The 24,329-nt window shown below is 44.8% G+C and overlaps 1 protein-coding gene across 2 annotated transcripts in view; it reads right to left on the reverse strand.

The window, feature by feature from the left end:
- Window positions 1-24,329, reverse strand: part of OTOA (otoancorin) — an 81,017-nt gene that overhangs the window by 54,854 nt on the left and 1,834 nt on the right. The window contains exons 5-11 of one of the 2 annotated variants that reach the window (XM_025370732.1): window positions 22,807-22,894; window positions 20,245-20,376; window positions 17,951-18,186; window positions 13,616-13,719; window positions 7,415-7,515; window positions 4,247-4,386; window positions 996-1,119 (exon numbers count right to left, since the gene is read on the reverse strand). In XM_025370732.1, the coding sequence (XP_025226517.1) occupies window positions 996-1,119; window positions 4,247-4,386; window positions 7,415-7,515; window positions 13,616-13,719; window positions 17,951-18,186; window positions 20,245-20,376; window positions 22,807-22,894 (925 nt within the window). Of the gene's footprint in view, window positions 1-995; window positions 1,120-1,250; window positions 1,320-4,246; window positions 4,387-7,414; window positions 7,516-13,615; window positions 13,720-17,950; window positions 18,187-20,244; window positions 20,377-22,806; window positions 22,895-24,329 lie in introns of those variants that run through there. The other variant, XM_025370733.1, reaches the window with a different exon arrangement.

Genomic DNA, 24,329 nt, shown 5'->3' on the forward strand with positions numbered 1-24,329 from the left:
TTTTTTTTTTTTTTTTTTTTTTTTTTTTAGACAGAGTCTCACTCTGTCACCCAGTCTGGAGTGCAGTGGTGTGATCTCAGCTCGCCACAACCTCTGCCTCCCAGGCTCAAGCAATTCTCCTGACTCAGCCTCCTGAGTAGCTGGGATTACTGGTGCGTGCCACCATGCCTGGCTAATTTTTGTATTTTTAGTAGAGATGGGGTTTCACCATGTTGGCCGTGCTGGTCTCAAACTAACCTCAGGTGATCTGCCCGCCTTGGCCTCCCAAAGTGCTGGGATTACAGGTGTGAATCACCATGCCCAGCCATTTTTTTTTTTGTATTTTTTGCAGAGACAAGGGTCTCATGATGTTGACCAGGCTGGTATCAAACTCCCGGCTTCAAATGATCCTCCCACCTTGGCCTCCCGAAGTGCTGGGATTACAGGCATGAGCCACCACGCCTGGCTGAGACGGCTGTTCTGATTAAATTTTGATCTCCGGCCGGGCGCGGTGGCTCAAGCCTGTAATCCCAGCACTTTGGGTGGCCGAGACGGGCGGATCACGAGGTCAGGAGATCGAGACCATCTTGGCTAACACGGTGAAACCTTGTCTCTACTTAAAAAAATACAAAAAAACTAGCCGGGCGAGGTGGCGGGCGCCTGTAGTCCCAGCTACTCGGGAGGCTGAGGCAGGAGAATGGCGTAAACCCGGGAGGCGGAGCTTGCAGTGAGCTGAGATCCGGCCACTGCACTCCAGCCTGGGCGACAGAGCGAGACTCCATCTCAAAAAAAAAAAAAAAAAAAAAAATTTTTGATCTCCCCAGGGTCTGTTCCTTTGCTAATTTCTGTCTGGGCTTCAATGTTACACTTATCTCAGTATTTGAGGTGCCATCTGCTGTGACCGGACTTAAATCCCAACTACTGTGTGTTTTCTCTCAAAGGCTAAGCTAAGCTCCCCATTTCTCTGTCTAGCGAAACTGAGGCAGAGGCCTCAGGGCCTTGCACCCCAGCTGTACCTTCTGGACGCCAGCCTGGAAGCCCCTCAGGTGGCTGCATTTGATCATCTGGTGAAGCAGGACTTGGGCCACAGTGGCATCCAGCAATTCCAGGTCATTGTAGAAACAAACCAGCAGCCCCAACCTGTGTGAGAAGAGGCGGGATTGTGGTGGAGGTGTAACCGCAGAACCAGCCCGTTCCGGTTCCGTTTTGTTTAATAAAACGGCGAGTTGTTTTTCAGCTGCCACGGACTCCCAGCTTGAAGGTCACATAACCTGAACATCCTCAGATGAACCAAATATGCAACCAGAGGTGGAACCTGAGTGCTCAGACAGGACCAAGGAATGGGGGCTGAATTATGAAGTGGACACCACTTGGCGTGGTCCATGATCCAATCAGATTGAGCCCTGGCATCACCTCATGGCATGATCCAATCAGATCACACCTCCCAGCATCACCTCATAGCAAGACCCAATCAGATCAAGTCTTATTACCCTCTGCCTATAAAACCTGCCCCACTCCCCAGCTCAGAGACACAGATTTGAGCACTGCCTCCTGTCTCCTTGGCAGTTGATTCACATATATGATATTGACATATTCAGACACGCCCACAGGAGAGCTGCCAGGTCCAGGGAAAAGAAAGTGTCTCATGAGGAAAAGGAATCTGCTTAACTTCGAGAAAAGAAGACAGGGGAAGTGAGGGGTAAGTGTTAATAACCATGTTGAGAATAATAATTCACAATAGCCAAGACATAGAATCATCCTAAGTGTCCAATACGTCAGTAGATGAATGGATTTTTTTTTTTAATTTGGTGGATACACAATGGAATGTGCTTCAGCTTTGAAAAAGGAGGAAATTCTATCATATGGGATAGCATGGATGAACTTGGAGGATCTTATGCTAAGTGCAATAAGCCAGACACAGAAAGACAAATACTGTATGACCTCATTTATATTATGAATCTGAAAAACAAACAAATAAACAAACGTCATATTCATGAAAGCAGAGCCTTAGAATGGTTGTTACCAGGGGCTGGAGGTGGGAAAGGAGTTGGAGAGACTTGGATAAAGGATACAATGTTTCAGTTAAATAGGAAAAGAGGTTCTAGAGATCTATTGTACATGCTGACTACAGTTAATAACAATGTATCATATACTCGAAAATTATTAAGAGTGGATTTTAAGTGTTCTTATCACAAAAAAGGTATGTGAGGTAATGATAACTTAGCTTGATTTAGCCATTCCACAAAGAATATATATCTCAAAACATCATGTTGCATACCATAGATATAATTTTTATTTATCAATTTAAAAAAAATAAATTATAAAAGAAAAAATAGGCTGGGCGGGGTGGCTCACGCCTGTAATCCCAGCACTTTGGGAGGCCGAGGCGGGTGGATCACAAGATCAAGAGATCAAGACCATCCTGGCCAACATGGTGAAACCCTGTCTCTACTAAATATGCAAAAATTAGCTAGGCATGGTGGCAGGTGCCTGTAGTCCCAGCTGCTCGGGAGGCTGAGGCAGGAGAATTGCTTGAACTCAGGAGGCGGAGGTTGCAGTGAGCCGAGACTGCACTACTGCACTCCAGCCTGGCGACAGAGTGAGACTCTGTCTCAAAGAAAAAGAAAAAATATTTCTTGAGCACTTACTATGTGTCAAGTGTGCAAATCCCTACAAAGACCTTAATGCAGCAGACATATTTTTATCTCCCATTTTACAGATGGGGAAGCGGAAGCATAGAGAGGTGATGTAAAAATGGCAAAGGTCATACCATTTGTAAGCAGCAGGGCCAGGATTAAGCCACGAAGTCTGGCTCGAGGTACCATGTTCTTAATCATGAGGTTGTTTGTGTGTGTGTAACCATAGAAAAATGGGATCCATGATAATAAGTGGAAATTACTAAAGATAGGTGAAAGACATCTAATTGTTTCCTATGAGTACATTGCCTAAGGGTGGTTCATTTGAAAAACCTTAAGGTAATATGGGATGGGAGCAGTGTGGCAAAAAGACCTTGAGAGATGGACACAAGAGGATTGAATGATGGCCCAGCACAGTAGTTCATGCCTGTAGTCTCAGCACTTTGGAAATCCAAGACAGGTGGATCAGTTGAGATCAGGAGTTTGAGATCAGCCTGGCCAACATGGCGAAACCCAGTCTCCACTAAAAACACAAAAATTAGCTGGGTGTGGTGGCACATGCCTGTAATCCCAGCTACCTGGGACGCTGAGGCAGGAGAATCTCTTGAACCTGGAGGTGGAGGTTGTAGTGAGCTGATATTGCACCACTGTACACTCCAGCCTGGACAACAAAGTGAGACTCAAAAAAAAAAAAAAAAAAAAGAAAGAAGAGGATTGAATGGGCCAGGTGTGGTGGCTTATGCCTGTAATCCCAGCACTTTGGGAGGACAAGGTGGGCGGGCCACTTGAGGTCAGGAGTTCGAGAGGTCAGCAGTTCGAGACCAGCCTGGCCAATATGGCAAAACCCCATGTCTACTAAAAATACAAACAAATTAGCTGGGCATGGTGGCACACATCTGTAGTCCCAGCTACTCTGGAGGCTGAAGCACGAGGATTGCTTGAACCCAGGAGGTAGAGGTTGCAGTGAGCCGAGATCACGTCACTACACTCAAGCCTGGGTTACAGGATGAGACACTGTCTCAAAAAAAAAAAAAAAAAAAAAAAGTAAAAGGAGAGGGGATTGAACAGTACTCACCACCCCCTTCCCATTGCCCACTCCCTTCCTGACACCCCTGGCATGTAGAGTTCCTGTCCCTCCTCCCCTGCTGGGAATGGTTTTAGGGAGGATCACTTTACGGTCACTAAATTCTACAGCTGATCTCATCCAGGGGCTCCCCAGCTAAGGGTCTGATAACAAGCGGTTCTCAAATGTGGGGACCCATGAGGTATTTCCAACACTTGATGCAACTTCAATGGAAATCACACATTGGCTTTGGAACAGGACCCAGTCCTGAGTATTTAAAATGTTTCATTTCTGTGCTGAGAGCCAGAATTAGCACTTGATAAGGTTGCATTAAATGCCTGGCACACAGGAGATGCTCAGAAAGCATTTACCCTTTCACCCTGCTTCATAACCTCTTCATAAAAAGGTTGCAGACACCTCTCCTCACATGCACAGAGAAATGTGGGACTATTGAAAGAGATGGACCAACCACCTCCCTTCCCTCCCTGGGTGTTCTGCTGCTCAGAGAATTCTGATGCTTAGATCACACCTTGGGAAAGAGCTCCAGGGCCCAGAGCCCAAGCCTTGCCTGTGGATGGTGGAGGTATTCCTCATGTTAAAGTTGGAGGAGCTGATCCTCTCCAGAAACGCCTGGGCCAGCTCAGGTGTGATGTCATAGACTGTGTCCAGCTGCTTGGTGGCGTTGTCATAGCTGATAAACAGCCCAATCTGGTTGGTAGACAAGGATGGGAATATCAGTGAGGAGGGTAGAAGTGGCCCAGTGTGGCCACACCCTGGTGGTCTGCACTGTGCCCCATCATGGACACTTGGATATACCTCCTGCTGGTTCTCATTGTCATTGATGTCTTTTCTTTTCTTTTTTTTTTTTTTTTTTTTTGTTTTTGAGATGGAGTCTCACTCTGTCGCCCAGGCTGGAGTGAAGTGGCATGATCTCAGCTCACTGCAACCTCCACCTCCTGAGTTCAAGCAATTCTCCTGCCTCAGCCTCCAGAGTAGCTGGAATCACAGGTGCCCACCACCACTTTTGGCTAATATTTGTATTTTTAGTAGAGACGGGGATTCACCATGTTGGCCAGGCTGGTCTCGAACTCCTGACATCAAGTGATCCACCCACCTCGGCCTCCCAAAGTGCTGGGATTACAGGTGTGAGCCACCATGCCTGGCCTCATTGTCATTGATTTCTTAGTGGTCTATAACAGCTACTTTGGTTTCCTCCTGAACCTAACTATTCTTTAGGAAAGTATTATTTTTTAATATCTAAGAAACTGGGCTTTTTAAAAGCTAATCTTTGTACATTTATTCTAGATTTGTTATATTGAGGTCAGAGAATGTGGTCCACAAACTTTCTACTTTGAAGAATCAGAAGTTTTTAAATAGATGAATGAGTTTATAAATGGCCCTTGGGCGATGGAAAAGAGTGTGTGTTCACTTTGTAAGACACAAAGTTTGGTGCATATATATTCAGCTTATTAAATATACTATTCAGATTGCCAACATCCTTGTACCTTTTTGGCCCACATGTCCAAGGGTGCCATGTGCAATCTTCTACTACAGGACTCATATCTATCTATTCTTCCTTGTATTTCTAGCAGATTATACATTATATATATAATTTTTGGGGGACATGGACTCACTGTTTTTATTTTCATTTTTATTTTTATTTTTATTTTTATTTTTTTGAGAATGGGAGTCTCACTCTGTCACCCAGGCTGGAGTGCAGTGACACAATCTCAGCTCACTGCAACCTCAGCCTCCCAGGTTCAAGTGATACTCCTGCCTCAGCCTCCCGAGTAGCTGAGATTACAGTCATGTACCACCATGCCCAGCTAATTTTTGTATTTTTAGTAGAGACGGGGTTTCTCCATGGTCTCGAACACCTGACCTCACAAGATCCACCCACCTCAGCCTCCCAAAGTCCTGGGATTACAGGCGTGAGCCACCGCGCCTGGCCAAGACACAGTCTCACTCTTTTACCCAGGCTTGGGTGCAGTGCTGTGATCATGGCTTATTGCAGCCTCGACCTCCTGGGCTCAAGTGATCCTCCCACCTCAGCCTCCCAAGTGGCTGAGACTACAAGCACACACCACTACACCTGGCTGATTTTTTAAATTTTTTTGTAGAGATGAGGTTTCACTATGTTGCCCAGGCTGGTCTTGCACTTCTGGGCCCAAGTGATCCTCCTGCCCTGGCCTCCCAAAGTGCTGGGATTACAGGCATGGGCCACAGCACCCGGCACATTCTATATTTTGAGGCACTATTATGCTGCACTCAAAGGGGCTCATAAAGTTGTCTCTCCTTTATGGATTGTACTCTTTGTCTATATAAAATTCCTTTTTTAGGCTGGGTGCGGTGGCTCACACCTGTAATAACAGCACTTTGGGAGGCTGAGGCAAGGCAGATCACCTGAGGTGAAGAGTTCAAGACCAGCCTGGCCAACATGGTGAAACCTCATCTCTACTAAAAATACAAAAATTAGCCAGGCATGGTGGCACGTGCCTGTAATCCCAGCTACTCAAGAGGCTGAGGCAGGAGAATCAATTGAATCTGGGAGAAGGAGGTTGCAGTAAGCCAAGATCGCACTACTCCACTTTAGCCTGGATGACAGAACGAGACTCCATCTTCTAAATAAATAAGTAAAAATAAAATAAAATAAAATAAAATAAAATTCCCTTTTAGCAGTGTTATTCTTGACTTCTCCCTTCTCTACATTTTTAGAGAATAAAAAGTTGCAAATGATTGCTTGATCTTAGAAATTTCCTCCAGGGGGCCCAGCTTTCTAAGAATTTAAGCTGTTACCTACTCAAAGCAACTCCACATTGAGAGAGTAAATGGCAGTAGGGTGGGGGGTTAATTCTAGGACTGCGGGTTATAAAAATCGGAAGACACTTGAAATACTCCTAGCACCGCAGGTAAAAGAGAGAAACCTCGTTCTGCCTCTGGTTTCATAATAACCAGACATTGCTGGGTCAATGGGTCCTTGAACAGGTCAGTCATTTGATGCAAACACTTCTCTCACCGGCCAGAAGTGTCAGGGCACATATGATTTAAAAAAAAAAGAAGAAGAAGAAGAAGAAAAATTGGAAGCAAGGCCCACAGTCTCTTCATGAATCCTTTTGTGTTGGCAGCATTCTTTGGAGACTGCGTTCAAGAATCATGATGCCCAAGGGATTTTAGTGTCATTGGGTCAACATCAAAAGGAGAGGGACAGGTTAACTAGTGAGTTAAGTAACCCTAGAATGTGTACATTTCTCCACTGTAAACTCTAGAATTAAAATCTAACCATTGCTTGTGCTCAAGTAGCTATTAACAGAAGTAGCTATAAATAGAAGTAAATATCAATCCATGTTGTTTTTTCTTTGAGTTCATGCTTCCAAAGACAGGAAACTTTGTATCTTTTGTCCTTGGCCTTCTCCAGTACAAAAATACCCTTAAGTGATTTTTGGTTCATAGCCAACAATCCCTTTAAATCGTGTTTGCTCACATCAGAGATGTGATCTTAATTGTCCACAATTCTTTTTCTTTTCTTAGCCCTTCCACACTAAAACACAATCCCGTGACTGTCCACTTGAAACTTTCTTCCAGTAGTTTTCTTTAGAGGCCCAAGCTCTATTGGGATGAGGAGGGTATACAGTTTCCAAGGCACCTTGGCTGGCTAGATAAACATTAGAGTTTGAGAATACACCTTACCCCAAGTGTATTAGTAATGGTGACGTACAAATGTACTTTTCCAACTCACTTCTATAGGACTAATTTTCATAATTTCTTCAAACGATAGGTGAACCATGTATCTGCCCAAATTCCATAAGTTTTCCGCAGTGACCCATGAAACAGAGTCATCTACAAAAAATAAAGAAATGAATAAATGAGTAAATAAATAAATAAAAGCCTTTACACTGGTATGTGATAGTCAACAGCATCTTTGCTGTCAGGACCTCCTTCTTGCATTCATTAATTCTTTGTTTATTTTGTTTTTCACGGTTTTTTGAGATGGAATGTCACTCTGTTGCCCAGGTTGGAGTGCAGTGGTGTGATCTCAGCTCATTGCAACCTCCACCTCCCAGTTCAAGCGATTCTCCTACCTTAGTCTCCCAAGTAGCTGGGATTACAGGCGCCCGCCACCATGCCCGGCTAATTTTTGTATTTTTAGTAGAGACAGGGTTTCACCATGTTAGCCAGCTGGTCTCCAACTCCTGACCTCAGGTGATCTGCCCGCCTCCACCTCCCCAAGTGCTGGGATTACAGGTGTGAACCACCGCATCCAGCTACATTAATTTATTGTTAACTCATTCAACAACCATATATGTAGGGCCTACCTGTGAGATCACACGTAGGATGTGACCACAGATTCACACCACCTCAGACATTGTTACTCAAGAGTGTGGTCTCTGGACTTCCAACATCAGTGGCATCTGGCCACTTGTTAGAAATGCAGATTATTCTTTCTGGCCAGGCACCTGTAATCTCAGCACTTTGGGAGGCTGAGGCAGGAGGACTGCTTGAGGCCAGGAGTTTGAGACCAGCCTGAGCAACATAGCAAGACCCTCATCTCTACAAAAAAAAAAGCCAGTGGCAGTGACATGCACCTGTAGTCCCAGCTACTCAGGAAACTAAGGAGGCAGGATCGCTTGAAACCAGGAATTTGAGGCTACAGTGAGCTGTGCACTCATTGTACTGCACTCCAGCCTGGGCAACAGAGTGAGACCCTGTCTCTTTTAAAAGATAATTATTATTAAAAATAAATAAATAAGAAATGCAGATTATTTTTAATACTTAAAACCCACAAAATGTAGTTTTATTTTTTTGTTCAATTGGTTACTAAATAACCTGGAAAGATGAGGCCAGGCGTGGTGGCTAATGCCTATAATCACGAAATCCCGGCTCTACTAAAAATATTAAAAAATTAGCCGGGTGTACTAGCGCCTGTAATCTTAGCTACTTGGGAGGCTGAGACAGGAGAATCTCTTGAACCTGAGAGGTAGAGGTTGCAGTGAGCCGAGATCACATCCCTGCATTCCAGCCTGGGCGACAGAGTGAGACTCTGTCTAATAATAATAATACTCTGGCAACATGAAATATGTTTGACTCTCTTGCATCACTACCACTAATAATGATCATGTTACTATATGTTACATCACCATGTTACTATACTTGAACCAAACCAAACTACTTGTAACTCCCCAAAACATTCTCCAAACCTTGGCTGGCCTTGGCCCTTTTCACCACCTACAATGCTTTTCCTTAACCCTTCTGCATCTAAATCCTACTTTAAGATCAATTTCAAATTTTCCTCTCCCTTAAAGTCTTGTCTTATCTCCTTCACGAGAAATATTTTCTCCCTCCACTGAATTCCCAGAGGACTCTCTGTGACACCCTGTTCTAGCTTTTGAAATTCCCCATCACTGAGATGTCAGTGGAACTTTAAAAACCGTCAAGTTGGCTGGGTGCAGTGACTCACACCTGTAATCCCAGCGCTTTGGGAGGCCAAGGCAGGTGGATCACGAGGTCAGGAGATTGAGACCATACTGGCCAAAATGGTGAAACCCCATCTCCACTAAAAATACAAAAATTAGCCAGGCATGGTGGCACACACCTGTAGTCCCAGCTACTCACGAAGCTGAGGCAGGAGAATCGCTTGTACCCGGGAGGCAGAAGTTGCAGTGAGCTGAGATCGTGCCACTGCACTCCAGCCTGAGTGACAGAGCCAGACTCCATCTCAAAAATAAAAAATAAATAGTAAATAAATTTAAATATATATATATATATCTCAAGTCTAGGATCAGACTTCAAGTTTCACTGAGCTGGAATTGACTGCCAATGCTCCCCAGTTCTTTAGCAAAAGACATTTACACACATTGACATTGTATTGGAGGCATTTGGGGAAAATGAAAGAAGTGGGGAGCGTTTACAGTGTGCAATGACTGTAACACCAAGGGCTATTTGCAGAAGCTGTGGGCAATGATAGATGCCCAAACGAGATGGAGAAATAACTTTTGTATGGACTGATTCACAAGAACATATGGAGTGCCGCCCCCAAACCAGAAATCAACGATGTTGGGGTGACACAGGCAGACTCCTATGATTCTCTAGATGGGGACCCTGGACATTTGCCTTGCCTATATAGAGGGCTAGAAAATTTTGAGGCTAGAACCACACATTCACAAAAAACCAAGCTGAGTTGTTTATTTTTTAACTAATTACTAAGCATGAACTCTATTTCCACAGATCAATCATCCCCAAGCTTGGGATTTTCTTTTTGCTCTGTTACCCAGGCTGGAATGCAGTGGGATGATCATAGCTCTCTGAAGCCTCAAACTCTTGCCTCAGCCTTCCTAGTAGCTAGGACTACAGGCACACACCACCACACCTGGCTAATCTTTCAATTTTTTTGTAGAGAGAGGGGTCTCAGTACATTGTCCAGGCTGGCCTTAAACTCCTGACCTCAAGCAATCCTCCTTCCTCAGCCTTCCAAAATGCTAGGGTTATAGGTGTAGGCAACCATGCCTGGCCAGCAAGGTTGGGATATTTTTAACAGCCACCATATCTCCAGTTCCTTCAAGGGACTTCATGAAAAAATAAATAAATAAATAAGTCCTAACAGAATTAATTTTAACTGACTGTAGGTTAATAATGAAGCAAACTGTATAGGAATTTTAGAAGGAAAGTCTGTGCCTAATTAAACTCTGGCAGTAAAGACAGAGAAGTCTGAAGGTTGAGTGGCTTTCTCATGGTTACCCAGTGTGAGACTCTGATTCCTGGAGGCCATAATTATGCACCAGGCAGAGGGAATTCTACTATGCATTTGAGACTTTGATTACGATCTTGTTTAATGTTCATTATGCACAAATCTCAGAGCTGAATTCCAGGAAAAGGATTGATTGGCATTCCCCATCCTCCAGCCCCATCTGCTCTCCTTATGTTTTCCCCGCACAGAGCTCATTCCCATCTCAGGGCCTTTGTGTTTCCTGGGATCTCTCTCTGGGATGCCCTTTCTCCAGAGCCTTACATGACTGGTTCCATCTCCTTATTTTGGTCTTGATTCAAATGTCACCCATTTGAGAGGTCTTCCCGGATTCCTTAGTCCAAGAGTTGGCAAACTGGTCCGTGGGGCAAACTCAGTCCACCACCTGTTTTTATACAGCCTGTGAGCCAAAAATGGTTTTTACATTTATTATTTTGGAGTTTTTTTAGAGACAAGGTCTCGCTCTGTCTCCCAGGCTGGAGTCCAGTTGCGCCATCATGGCTCACTGCAGCCTCAAACTCCTGGGTTCAAGGGATCCTCCCCGCCTCAGCCTCCAGAGTAGCTGGGACTACAGGCATGTACCAGCACACCAGCTAATTTTTTAAAAATTTTTTAAAAGATGGGGTCTTGCTATGTTGCCTAGGCTGGTCTTGAACTTTTGGCTTCAAGCAATCCTCCTGCCTGGGCCTCCCAAAGTGCTGGGATTACAAGCATGAGCCACTGCCCCCTGCCTCGTTTTTACATTTTTTAAATGGCTGAAAGGAAAATCAAAAGAAAAATCCTATTTGGTGACACATGAAAATTATGCAAATTTCAAATTTCAGCATCCATAAAAAAAGCTTTACTGGGACACAGGCATGCTCATTCATCTATTGACTACAGCTGTTTTCAAGATGCAGTGTCAGAGCTGAATAGTTGAGGCAGAGATGGTAGGCTTACAAAGCCTAAAATATTTACCTGGTCCTTTACAGAGAACATTTGCCAAGCGCTCTTCTAGTCTAAAGTACCTATAATAATCCTTTCCGGCTGGGTGCAGTGGCTCATGCCTGTAATCCCAGCACTTTGGGAGGCCAAGCCAGGTGGATCACTTGAGGTCAGGAGTTCGAGACCAGCCTAGCCAACATGGAGGAATCACGTCTCTACTAAAAATACAAAAATTAGCTGGGCATGGTGGCAGGCACCTATAATCTCAGCCATTTGGGAGCTGAGACAAGGGAATCACTTGAACCCGGGAGGCAGAGGTTGCAGTGAGCCAAAATTGTGCCACTGCACTCCAGCCTGGGTGACAGAGTAAGACTCCATCTCAACAAACTATTTTATTTTCTTCATAGCAGCTACCAGTATCTAAATTTCTAAGTTCTCTCTCTCTCTCTTTAATTACTTACATGTTTAAACATTTTTCTGCACCAACCCTCCCACAATAAAACAATAGGGTCATAAGAACAGAGACTTTGTTTTGTTTCCTTCTCTATCTTCAGCTATTGATACATAATGGGCTTTTAAAAAGTTTATTCTGTTTACATTACTGACATTAAAGGTTAACAAATTGGAGCTATCTGAGAAATTGTTTGTACTGCTAATCTATACAGCCATTCTTTTCTATCTCTGTTTTTGGTTTTGGTTTTGGTTTTGGTTTTTTTTTTTTTTTGAGACAGGGTCTCACTCCATCACACAGGCTGGAGTGCAGTGGTACAATCCCAGCTCACTGCAACTTCTGCCTCCCGGGTTCAAGCGATTCTCCCGCCTCAGCCTCCTAAGTAGCTGGGGCCACAGGCGTGTGCCACCATGCCTGGCTTTTTTTTTTTTTTTTTGAGGGGGGTAAAGACAGAGTTTCACCATGTTGGCCACGCTGGTCTCAAACTCCTAACCTCAAGTGATCCGCCCGTCTCAGCCTCCCAAAGTGTTGGGATCACAGGCGTGAGTCACCGCACTTGGCCCCAGTTTTCTTTTCTTTTCTTTTCTTTTTTTTTTTTTTTTTTTTTGAGACAGAGTCTCACTCTGTCACCCAAGATGCAGTGCAATTGCATGATCTCAGCTCACTGTAACCTCTGCCTCCTGGGTTCAAGTGATTCTCCTGCCTCAGCCTCCCAAATAGCTGGGATTACAGACACACACCACCACGCTGGGCTAATTTTTTGTATTTATCATAGAGAGGGGGTTTCACCATGTTGGCCAGGCTGGTCTCGAACTCCTGATCTCAGTTGATCCGCCTGCCTCAGCCTCACAAAGTGCCGGGATTACAGGCATGAACCACCACACCCAGCCCACCAGGCCCCATTTTTAAGTGTATAGTTGAGCGGTAGTAAGTACATTGACATTCACATTATTGTGCAACCATCACCACCAACCATATCCAGAATATTTTGCACCTTGCAAAATTGAAACTCTACCACCGTTCTAATTTCTGTCTCTATGAATTTAACTACTCTAGGACACAAGGAGGCTTTAATCAACATCCATCAAATAAATAAATCCTGACCTACCTGCTTTGGTTGCCAGGATGCTCAGAGTTAAATTTCTGTGCTTTATTGCCTAGATTTCCTAACAAAATTCTCTTCTCTCTCTCTCTCTCTTTTTTTTTTTTTTTTTTTTTTTTTCTTTTTGAGACAGAATCTTGCTCTGTTGCCCAGGCTGGAGTGCAATGGCCTCAGCCTCCTGAGTAGCTGGGATTACAGGTTCCCGCCACCATGCCCAGCTAATTTTTGTATTTTTAGTAGAGATAGGGTTTCACCATGTTGGTCAGGCTGGCCTCAAAGTCCTGACCTCAGGCAATCCTCCTGCCTCGGCCTCCCAAGTGCTGGGATTACAGGTGTGAGCCACTGTGCCCAGCCTCTTCTCTCATTTTAATATAGATTTTTTAATACAGATTTTGAACTTGTAACCCTACTCAAGGTTCACATTGAATCTAAGTTACCATCATTATTTATATTCCACTAAAAAATTATGACACAACATGGATTGTGAAATACAGAAATACAGACACATCATTATATCAGAGACTTCCACATGTGTGAATTGCATTAACAAAATGGGGTATGTGTTTTACTCCATATGCCATATCAAACTGTTTTTCGAAGTGGTGGGAGGTAGTAAAAATCAGAAGAGAACAACATCAAATCCATGTTTTCAGAGATGAAGCACCTCTTTTGAAGATATTCTTCCCCCAAAAAGTGATCCCACCTCCAAGTACAGGCTCACCAGTGGCATTGGAGGATGTCTGCAATATCCCACTCATCCAGGAATAGAGAGCTCTCTGGGAATGAGCCGAGGTTTTGTCGTAGAGATCTTTGAACACTGCAGATCTAAATGACACAAACATGGGCATCAATTAATAACAAACAGGTGGGGGCTGCTTTAAAGAGGGAGTCACAACAGCAAATGTGACCCAAAGCTGTCTTGTGTTAAAACCCTTCCCTCTCCCGTATGTGGAGAAATAGGAAGGCTTTTACACTGGTGGTGGGAGTGTAAATTGATTCAACCGTTGTGGAAGACAGTGTGGCGATTCCTCAAGGATCTAGAACCAGAAATACCATTTGACTCAGCAATCCCATTACTGGGTATATACCCAAAGGATTATAAATCATGCTACTGTAAAGACACATGCACACGTATGTTTATTGCTGCACCATTCACAATAGCAAAGACTTGGAACCAACCCAAATGTCCATCAATGATAGATTGGATTAAGAAAGTGTGGCACATATATACCATGGAATACTATGCAGCCATAAAAAAGGATGAGTTCATGTCCTTTGCAGGGACATGGATGAAGCTGGAAACCATCATTCTCAGCAAGCTATCACAAGGACAGAAAACCAAATACCGCATGTTCTCACTCATAGGTGGGAATTGAACAATGAGATCACTTGGACACAGGGAGGGGAACATCACACACTGGGGCCTGTCAAGGGGTGGAGGGCTGGGGGAGGGATAGCATTAGGAGACATACCTAATGTAAATGATGAGTTGATAGGTGCGGTAAACCAACATGGCACATGTATACCTGTATATCAAACCTGCATGTTGTGCACATGTACCCTATAACTTAAAAGCATAAAAAAAAAAAAACCTTCCCTCTCCTGAATGTAAATTAGTTCAACCATTGTGGAAGACAGTGTAGCGATTCCTCAAAGATCTAGAACCAGAAATACCATTTGACCCAGCAATCCCATTACCGGGTATATACCAAAAAATATATAAATCATTCTGTCACAAAGATAAATGCACACATGTTCATTGCAGCACTATTCACAATAGCAAAGACATGTAGTCAACCCAAATGCCCATCAATAATAGACTGGATAAAGAAAATGTGGTACATATATACCATGGAATACTATACAGCCATAAAAATGAACAAGATCATGTCTTTTGCAGGGACATGAATGGACCTGGAAGCCATTATCCTTAGCAAACTAATGCAGGAACAGAAAATGAAATTCTCCATGTTCTCACAAGTGGAAGCTGAACAATGAGATCACATGGACACAGGGAGGAGAACAACACTGGGGCCTGTTGGGGGGTGGGATGGGGGAAGGGAGAGCATTAGGAAAAATAGCTAATGCATGCTGGGCTTAATACCTAGGTGATGGGTTGATAGGTACAGCAAACCACCATGGCACACATTTATCTATATAACAAACCTGCACATCCTGCACGTGTACCCCAGAACTTAATAATAAAAAATATGCCCCCACACACACTCCTTAGCTATATGTAGCTATTTTTCCCATTTTCCTCTTCCCCTTCACAGCTAAACACCTTCCAAAGAATATTCCATACATATTGTCTCCACTTCCTCACCTCTTGGTCTTTTTTTTGGGGAGGTGGGGGACAACTCTGTTGAGATATAATTCACACACCTTACAATTCACCCATTTAAAGTACACAATTCAGCCAGGCACTGTGGCTTACGCCTGTAATCCCAGCAATTTGGGAGGCCAAGATGGGCAGATCACCTGAGGTCAGGGGTTCGAGACCAGCCTGACCAATATGATGAAACTCTGTCTCTACTGAAAGTACAAAAATTAGCCAGGTGTGGTGGCATACACCTGTAATCCCAGCTACTTTGGAGGCTGAGACAGGAGAATCACTTGAACCTGGGAGGCGGAGGTTGCAGTGAGTCGAGATGGCACCATTGCACTCCAGCCTGGGCAACAAGAGGGAAACTCCGTCTCAAAAAATAAAATAAATAAAATAAATAAATAAAGTACACAATTCAGTGGTTTTCAGCATATAAGATAAAGAGCCAAAGATGTTCCCGATGGCATCATTTGAGTCTCTGGATCCAGCTGTGTCTGAAGTCAGCCCTACACCTAAAACTATTCAATTACATGTTCCACTAATTCCCTTTTTGCTTCAAGCCAGTTTGAATGGGTTTTTCTGCCACTTGGGTTTACTGCTCACTCAGGTAAGCAGTAACCAATAAACTCTCACTCCAATGATGTTCTCTTCCACAACCTGAATGAATGGCGGAGGGAGGAGACACTGAATTTAAAAGGAATAGTGTAATAGCCTGCAGAGCAAAAGGGTTTCATGTATATACATCTTAGTGGAAAAAACTGACACCCCTAGAGAAAAGATGAGGTCAGTATACTGTCTGTTTCACCTACTGCCCTTTGGCTGCAAAAGATAAAAGAAACTCCCACATTGTTATCATATTGGGCTTTTCCTTCTTCTAAATCATTTTTAGATTTAGAAAGAGTGTTTTATGGCCGGGCGCGGTGGCTCACGCCTGTAATCCCAGCACTTTGGGAGGCCGAGGTGGGCAGATCACGAGGTAAGGAGATCCAGACCATCCTGGCTAACACAGTGAAGCCCCGTCTCCACTAAAAATACAAAAAATTAGCCGGGCGTGGTGGCGGGTGCCTGTAGTCCCAGCTACTCGGGAAGCTGAGGCAGGAGAATCGCTTGAATCCGGGAGGCAGAGCTTGCAGTGAGCCAAGATCGTGCCACTGCACTCCAGCCTGGGCGACAGAGCAAGACCCCATCTCAAAAAAAAAAAAAAAGAAAAAGAAAGAGTGTTTTATGGCCATAAAGTGCTACGATTAGTAAAAGGAGGAAGTTGGCGGTGTTTGCAATGCCTATGGCCCTTCAAGTCCTAGACCCAATCCTCGAATTTGGTTTACATCAAAGCGCAATTTCTTGCAGGGCTGGCTGTAACCAACATACGCTGGCATGGCATCTCAAAAGGAGAAAAGTCCTCCTTTTTCAATGCTCTGTCACTCCTCCTGCTGTCCCTCAAGAAGGTCTCAGTTTAGTGCCAATGAGTCTTTAAAACACACTCAGATTGTTTATAAATCAATAGAACAAGACCCAGGTTCACAGCCTTGGTGCTGTGGACTGAAAGTTTGCATTTCCCCAAATTTCATGGGTTGAAATCCTAACTCCCAACATGACAGTATTAATAGGTGGAGTTTTGAGGAGGTGATTAGTTCATGAGGCTGGATACCTCATGAATGGGATTAGTGCTCTTATAAAAGAGATCCCAGAGGGCTTGCTCACCCCTTCCACCATAAGGGGACACAGCGAGAAGGTGCCAATAAACCAGAAAGTGAGCCCTCTCCAGATACCGAGTCTGCCAGTACCTTGATCTTCGACTTCCCAGTCTCCAGAACCATGAGAAATAAACACTTGTTGTTTATTAGCCACATAGTCTGTGGTATTTTTGTTATAGCAGCCCAATCTGACACACACTTAAGCAAGCAACATATCTAGCTAGGATTTAGTGATACTTTTTTCCCACTGTATTTGTTTATGTGGTTTTTTGTTTTGTTTTGCTTTTGTTTTTGTTTTGATACGGAGTCTCACTCTGTTGCCCAGGCTGGAATGCAGTGGCGCAGTTCTGGCTCACTGCAACCTCCACCTCCCAGGTTCAAGTGATTCTCCTGCCTCAGCCTCCCAAGTAGCTGAGATTACAGGCACCCACCACCATACCTGGTTAATTTTTGTATTTTTAGTAGAGACGTGGTTTTGCTGTGTTGGCCAGGCTGGTCTCGAACTGCTGACCTCATGATCCACCCACCTCTGCTTCCCAAAGTGCTGGGATCACAGGCGTGAGCTACCACACCCAGCCTAACTCTACAGATTTTAAGCTTTTGCTCCAAAACATGCATATAAACCTGTCCCCACCTGCCTTCTCCCTGCTGCCAGGTGATACCTCTTTGAATTCTCACTGCAGCCCCTGAAGGATAGTATGATGAGTTAAGAAGGTGGGAGTGGCTGGTGTGGTGGCTCACGCCTGTAATCCCAGCGCTTTGGGAGGCCAAGGCAGGTGAATCACCTGAGGTCAGGAGTTCCAGACCAGTCTGGCCAACATGATGAAATTCCATCTCTACAAAAATACAAAAATTAGTTGGGTGTGGTAGGCGCCCCTGTAGTCCCAGTTACTTGGAATTGAGGCAGGAGAATCGCTTGAACCTGGGAGGCAGAGGTTGCAGTGAGCCGAGATTGCGCTACTGCACTCCAGCCTGGGTGACAGAGTGAAACTCCATCTCAAAAAAAAAAAGAAAAAATGTGGGAGAAACCACTCACAGATTCTTAAAGGCATCCTCGCGCAGGTCCCGAGGGAGCCGCTCTGTGATGTCTGGCTGGAGAAAGCTGCCTGAGGACTCCCTCAGCACCTTGCCCAGGATCTCCACACACTCCAGGGAGTTCAGCACCTGGAAACACCTCTCGAGTGTGATGAGAAACAGGCTGCGGTTCACGCCAGGGCTCTGCAAGGCTCGTTCTCGAATCTCTCCTAAGTCGATGATGATGTCTTTCAGGTCCTAAAGCAATAAGAAAAGCCAGGGTCAGCTTGAGAGCTGCCTTTCAATTTGGAAGCCCTGGGAGGGACCACACATTGCAACAGTGGGGAAAGTCAGGATCACTGTTTAACACCATGCTGCTATATTGAAACTTCTAGAGCTTTCCATTCCCTGCAAAACAAAGTCAAGGCCTTTATCTGCTCCACTGACTCTGGAACCTTCCCAGTCTCCAGATACATCTGACCAGCATACCTCAGGCCCTTGGTCTACCTGGAATTCTGCATCTCTCCTTTTTCTGGTGAAATCTAGCTCATCCTTTAAGGCTGGGCTCCATTGCCATCTCCTTGGTGAAGTCTCTGATCCCTCCAACTTCCTCCTTCAAATCAGATTTCCCTCCCTTATGTGCCCCCAGGTCATCTTGAACCAAACTCTATAATGCATTAAAGGTACTCATGTGTCTTTCCTCCAAGCCTGTGGTTCTCACCTCTGGGTGCACATCAGAATCACCTGGGGACCTTTTTTAAAGTTTGATTTTATTGTTGAGACAGGGTCTTGCTCTGTCACCCAGGCTGCAGTGCAGTGGTGTGATTATAGCTCACTGCAGCCTCAACCTCCTGGGCTTGAGCAATGCTCCCACCTCAGCCTCCCAAGTAGCTGGGACCACAGGCACACACCACTACACTCAGCTATTTTTTGTAGAGATGGAGTTTTGCCATGTTGCCCAGGCTGGTCTCAAACTACTGGGCTCAAGCAATCTGCCTACAACCACCCAAAGTGTTAGGGTTACAGGTATGAGCCACCATGCCCAGCCCATCTGGGGAGCTTTTGGAAAGGACTGATTGGCCTGGTGCAGAGGCTCACATCTATAACCCCAGCACATCGGGAGGCCGAGGCAGGTGGATCGCTTGAGCCCAGGAGTTTGAGTCCAGCCTGGACAACATAGGGAGATCCCATCCCTACAAAATAAATGTTTAAAAATTAGCTGGGTGTGCTGGTGCACACCTGTAGTCCTAGCTGCTTGAGAGGCTGAGGTGGGAGGATCACTTGGGCTTAGGATATCAAGGCTGCAGTGAGCTATAACTACACCACTACACTCCAGCCTGGATGACAGAGTGAGCCCCTGTCTCTAAGGAAAAAAAAAAAAAAAAAAAGCTTCCATTTTACTGAGCATTGACTCTACTGTGCCAAGCTTGGAGCAAACATGCATCATCTGATTAATTCTCATGACAATCCTACAGGTTAAGCCCCATGGGTACTAGGGTCAGGCATTCCCAGGTTCAAATCCCAGGGCCTCCATTATCTGTATGTCCTGAGCAAATGACTTACCTTTTTTAAGTCCCAGTTTTTACAGTCTCAGAGGCCTTGCTTTGTGATATTCTTGGATCACTAACCTCATTTTGTGGAAATTAACTGCTTCTGTTTTTTGTCTCCCATGCAGACTGTGAGCTCCTTGAGGACAGGATCTCTGTGTCCACTGGTGCATAGTAATTTTTATTAGTGGATGTTTATTCACCCAAACAATCAGGAGATCCTCAGATCCTCAATTAGAACCCCTCATTTCTTAGTACTCACAAAAATATGAATTAGGCCAGGCATGGTGGCTCACACCTGTAATCCCAGCACTTTGGAAGGCCAAGGCAGGCAAATGACTTGAGGCTAGGAGTTCGAGACCAGCCTGGCAAAATCTCATCTCTACTAAAAATACAAAAATTAGCCAGGCATGGTGGCACACACTTGTAATCCCAGCTACTTGGGAGGTTGAAGCACAAGAATCACTTATACCCAGGGGGCAGAAGTTGCAGTGAGCTGAGATTGTGCCTCTGCACTCCAGCCTGAGTGACAGAGTAAGACTCTGTCTAAAACAAAAATAAAATAGAAAATTATAAGGCTCCTCATTTTAACTTTGGAGAAAGTGAGTGAGAAAACTTAGATTCTAAAGCTCCCAGGGGGTTGGAGGAGGCAGAGGGAGAGAGGAAAAGACAATGAAGGACCAAGGCCTAAGTCAGGCTCCATTTTATTCAATTCAACACCACGTGGTGCTGGACTTCCTCTATCCCCGGGATGCCAAGGGCGCCTCACCAAGCGGTCCTTCTTGTCTTCTAAGAGGCATTTCATAGCAGTGTGGAACTGCTGGGCATCTGTCTTCCTCAGGTCCTCCAGCAGCTTCTGGGGCTGGTGCAGACGCTGCTCCAGGTGGTTTTCCACGGCTGCCTGTATTGGGGGTGTTGGGAGAGTGGGTGAGAACAGAAAGAGCAGGAGCACATGGTCAGCACCATGGCCAGTGGCCCAGCCCGGCCACCTCATTCCCTGCAGAGACCACAACTGGTGGCCAGCAGTCTGGTTGGGCCAGCTCCAAATTCCTCATTAGCCACCAACATGTAAAAGTGAGGGGCCAGGCGCGGTGGCTCATGCCTGTAATCCCAGCACTTTGGGAGGCCAAGGCGGGTGGATCACGAGGTCAAGAGATCAAGACCATCCTGGCCAACATGGTGAAACCCCATCTCTACTAAAAATACAAAATTTAGCCAGGCATGGTGGCATGCACCTGTAGTCCCAGCTACTCAGGAGGCTGAGGCAGGAGAATCACTTGAACCTGGGAGATGGAGGTTGTGGTGAGCTAAGGTGGCACAACTGCACTCCAGCCTGGGCAACAGAGTGAGACTCCATCTCAAAAAAAAAAAAAAATCACTCATTGTTTATCTGAAATTCAAATGAAATCGGACATCTGTTTTTTGTTTTTGTTTTAGAGAAGGGGTCTTTCTCGGTTGCCTAGGCTGGAATGCAGTGGTACGATCATAGCTCACTGTAACCTCAAACTCTTGGGCTCAAGCAATCCTCCTGCCTCAGCCTTCCAAGTAGCTGGGACTACAGGCCACACCACCACACTCAGCTAATTTTTTGTTTGTTTGTTTGTTTGTTTTTGTAGAGACAGGGTCTCACTATGTTGCCAGGACTTGTCTCCGACTCCTGGTATCAAACAATCCTCCCACTTATGCCTCGCAAAGTGTTGGGATTACAGGCATGAGCCACCACGCAGAGCCGCATCTGTATTTTTATTTGCTAAATCAGCAACACTTCTTGTGGGCCTCAGTTTTCTTACCTGCAAAATGGAGGCAATAAGAGAACTTACCACATAGGGTTATTATGAGGATTCAGTGTGTAAAGTGTTTTCGATAGTGGCTAGCACACAGTAAGTGCTCAATAGTGCCAGCTATTATTCTCTATCTTGACCAAGGTGAATAATGGCTTACTTAAAGCCTCACCCCTAAAATGAAAGGTCCTGTGGGTAGTATCATGACTGTCTTGTTCTCTACTGAGACCTCAGTGTCTGGAGCCATGCCTGGCAAAAAGCAGTTGTTAACTCAGTAGATATTGAATGAATAAATGAATATGGTATATACACAGGAAGAGATATATCAGGTTAAAGTAGATACATCTCATGAGTATCCATTACTGCTAGAGAAAGAGGGCAAGCATTGCTTCTCCTTCAGTTGCCCTGACTGATGAAGAGAAGAAAAGCAGATGCCATGTGGGGCCAACAGCCACCTCCAGCTAATGGCTGTCCTGGGACCTGGCAGACAACAAGCTCTCTGAGTATATTTGTGACATCAATGTTGGTTGATGTTTCCATTTTCAATAAAATGTAAGTAAAAATGGAAACAATGAAGACATGTCAGAACTTTATTCATTAATTAATGACATAAATGGCCTTTTGCTAAACTGAATAATTGTTTCTCAATACTGAAAGAATTTTTCCCCAATTTTCTGTGTTATCCACAGTGTGATGAAAAAGACACAACATGCCACACTAGGCTAATGGTCAGGCAGGTGCTGTGCAGTTCACCATAGCCACCACCTCAGGCATGAGCCCTATTGCCCCTTAAGGCAAATACCCTTTGCCACCTTTCAACACGCTTGTGCTATTGTTTTCATTACAGTAGAGTTAAAAGAGAAAAAAATACATTTCTTGGACCCATGGTAGAAAGACTGATCACTATATCCAAATATCCACTCTCTCACTGCTCTTCATCAATTGAACCCTTCAACTTTTAGTTGGGTACATGTCTCCTTTGCAGTAAGATGTGACTATGATGTGTGAGCCAAGCTAATGTGTGCAGAGGGAATTGTGTAACTTGCAAGTCATATCCTCAGAAGAGAAGATGTTTACCCTCGTCTTCTTCTTCCCACCCCTCCCCTGGATTGGAGAAGGGGTGTGGTGTTTCCACCACATGGGTAATAACTCCCCAGGAGATGACAAAGCAAAAAGATAAAAGGAACCTGGGTCCTTGGATAACCTCATGGAATACAGCTGCCTTTTCTCTGTGGCTCTCCCACTTAGCTCTGGACTATTACATGAGAAAGAAATAAACTAAACTGTTTGAGCTGTTGTCCTCTGGGGGTCTTTTTGTTATAGCAGCTCAGCCCATACCCTAATATATCATGTCTCCATCAAAGGTGGGAAAATGAAAGAGAGACAAAATATCTTATATCACGTTTCAAGAAGAACTGTACAGAACCCTTTTCCTTGCAGAAGTAAAGACTGTCTCTACATCTAGCCCACTTCTCCAATTTACCTGGCCCCTGAGTTTGCAATCCCTGAGCACTGAGATGGAAACAGAAAGATGGGTCTCAGGTACACACCTGCAGGCTGGAGATGGTGAAGGCAACATTCCGAGAATTCAGATAGGCCAGGACTCTGTGGGACAGGTCATCCATCCACACGTGGGAGCTTCAGTTGAAGACAGATGGGAAAAGATCACAATGACAGGTTCTCCTACAAGTACTACTGTACTAGCTAAGTGCCCAGGGGACAGGTCGGGATGGACCAGGGGTGTTAGAAATTTTGTGCTTGGAAGTGGGAGGTTTCTCTTTTATTTTATTTTATTTTCTTTCTTTCTTTCTTTTTTCTTTTCTTTTTTTTTAGCAGGGTCTTGCTCTGTTGCACGATCACGGCTCACTGCAGCCTCAATCTCCCCAGCCCAAGCGATCTTCCAACCTCAGCCACCCAAGCAGCTGGGATCACAGGTGCATGCCACCACACCCAGCTAATTTTGTTTATTTTTTGTAGAGATGGGGTCTCACTATGTTGCCCAGGCTGGTCTCAAACTCCTGGGCTCAAGCAATCCTCCCACCTCTGCCTCCCAAAGTGCTGGGATTACAGGACTGAACCACCATGCCCAGCCTGAAGTAAAAAATTTCTTAACCAGCCACAGTGATAGAAGAGTTTCCAATTCTAGGAATCTGCCTGGATCCCATTCTCTCAAAGCCAATTCCCAAATTTCTAAGCTGTATGCAATATTCTAATTTCCGTAACAATCTACTTAGATTGACTACAATCCAAACTGATTGAGTTAGAAAGATGTACATTTAAAAAGCAGATGCTAGGTATACCATGAGAGGCTGGAATAGCATAGTTAAGAGTGTGGGCTCCAAACTGGATTTGAATCCTAGTTTCATCACTTAGCTGTGTGACTTGAGACAATTTGCTAAATTTTTTGTGCCTCAGTTTCCCTTTCTATGAAATATTGCTAACAACTGTGAGATTAAAATTTGTTCACACATGAAAACTGTGTAAGGTAGTGCCCAACACACAGTAAATGCTCATGAATAGCCTTTTCTTTTTTTTTTTTTTTTTTCTTTTTGAGACAGAGTCTCACTCTGTCACCCAGGCTGGAGTGCAGTGGTGCAATCTCGGCTCACTGCAACCTCCACCTCCTAGGTTCAAGCGATTCTCCTGCCTCAGCCTCCTGAGTAGCTGGGATTACAGGTGTACACCACCACACCCAGCTCATTTTTGTATTTTTAGTAGAGACGGGATTTTGTCATGTTGGCCGGGCTGGGCTGGGCTGGAACTCCTGGCCTTAAGTGATCCTCCCAACTTGGCCTCACAAAGTGCTGGGATTACAGAGATGAGCCACCATGCCCAGCCTATGAATAGCCTTTTGTAATCTTTTGTTTGTTTGTTTGTTTGTATTGACACGGAGTCTCACTCTGTTGCCCAGGCTGTAGTGCAGTGGCTCAATCTTGGCTTATTACAACCTCTGCCTCCTGGGTTCAAGTGATTCTCCTGCCTCAGCCTCCCGAGTAGCTGGGACTACAGGCACGCAACACCATGCCTGGCTAATTTTTATGTACTTTTAGTAGAGACAGGGTTTCATTATGTT

The sequence above is a fragment of the Theropithecus gelada genome, chromosome 20 (genome assembly GCF_003255815.1).
Source record: "Theropithecus gelada isolate Dixy chromosome 20, Tgel_1.0, whole genome shotgun sequence".
NCBI lineage: Eukaryota > Metazoa > Chordata > Mammalia > Primates > Cercopithecidae > Theropithecus > Theropithecus gelada.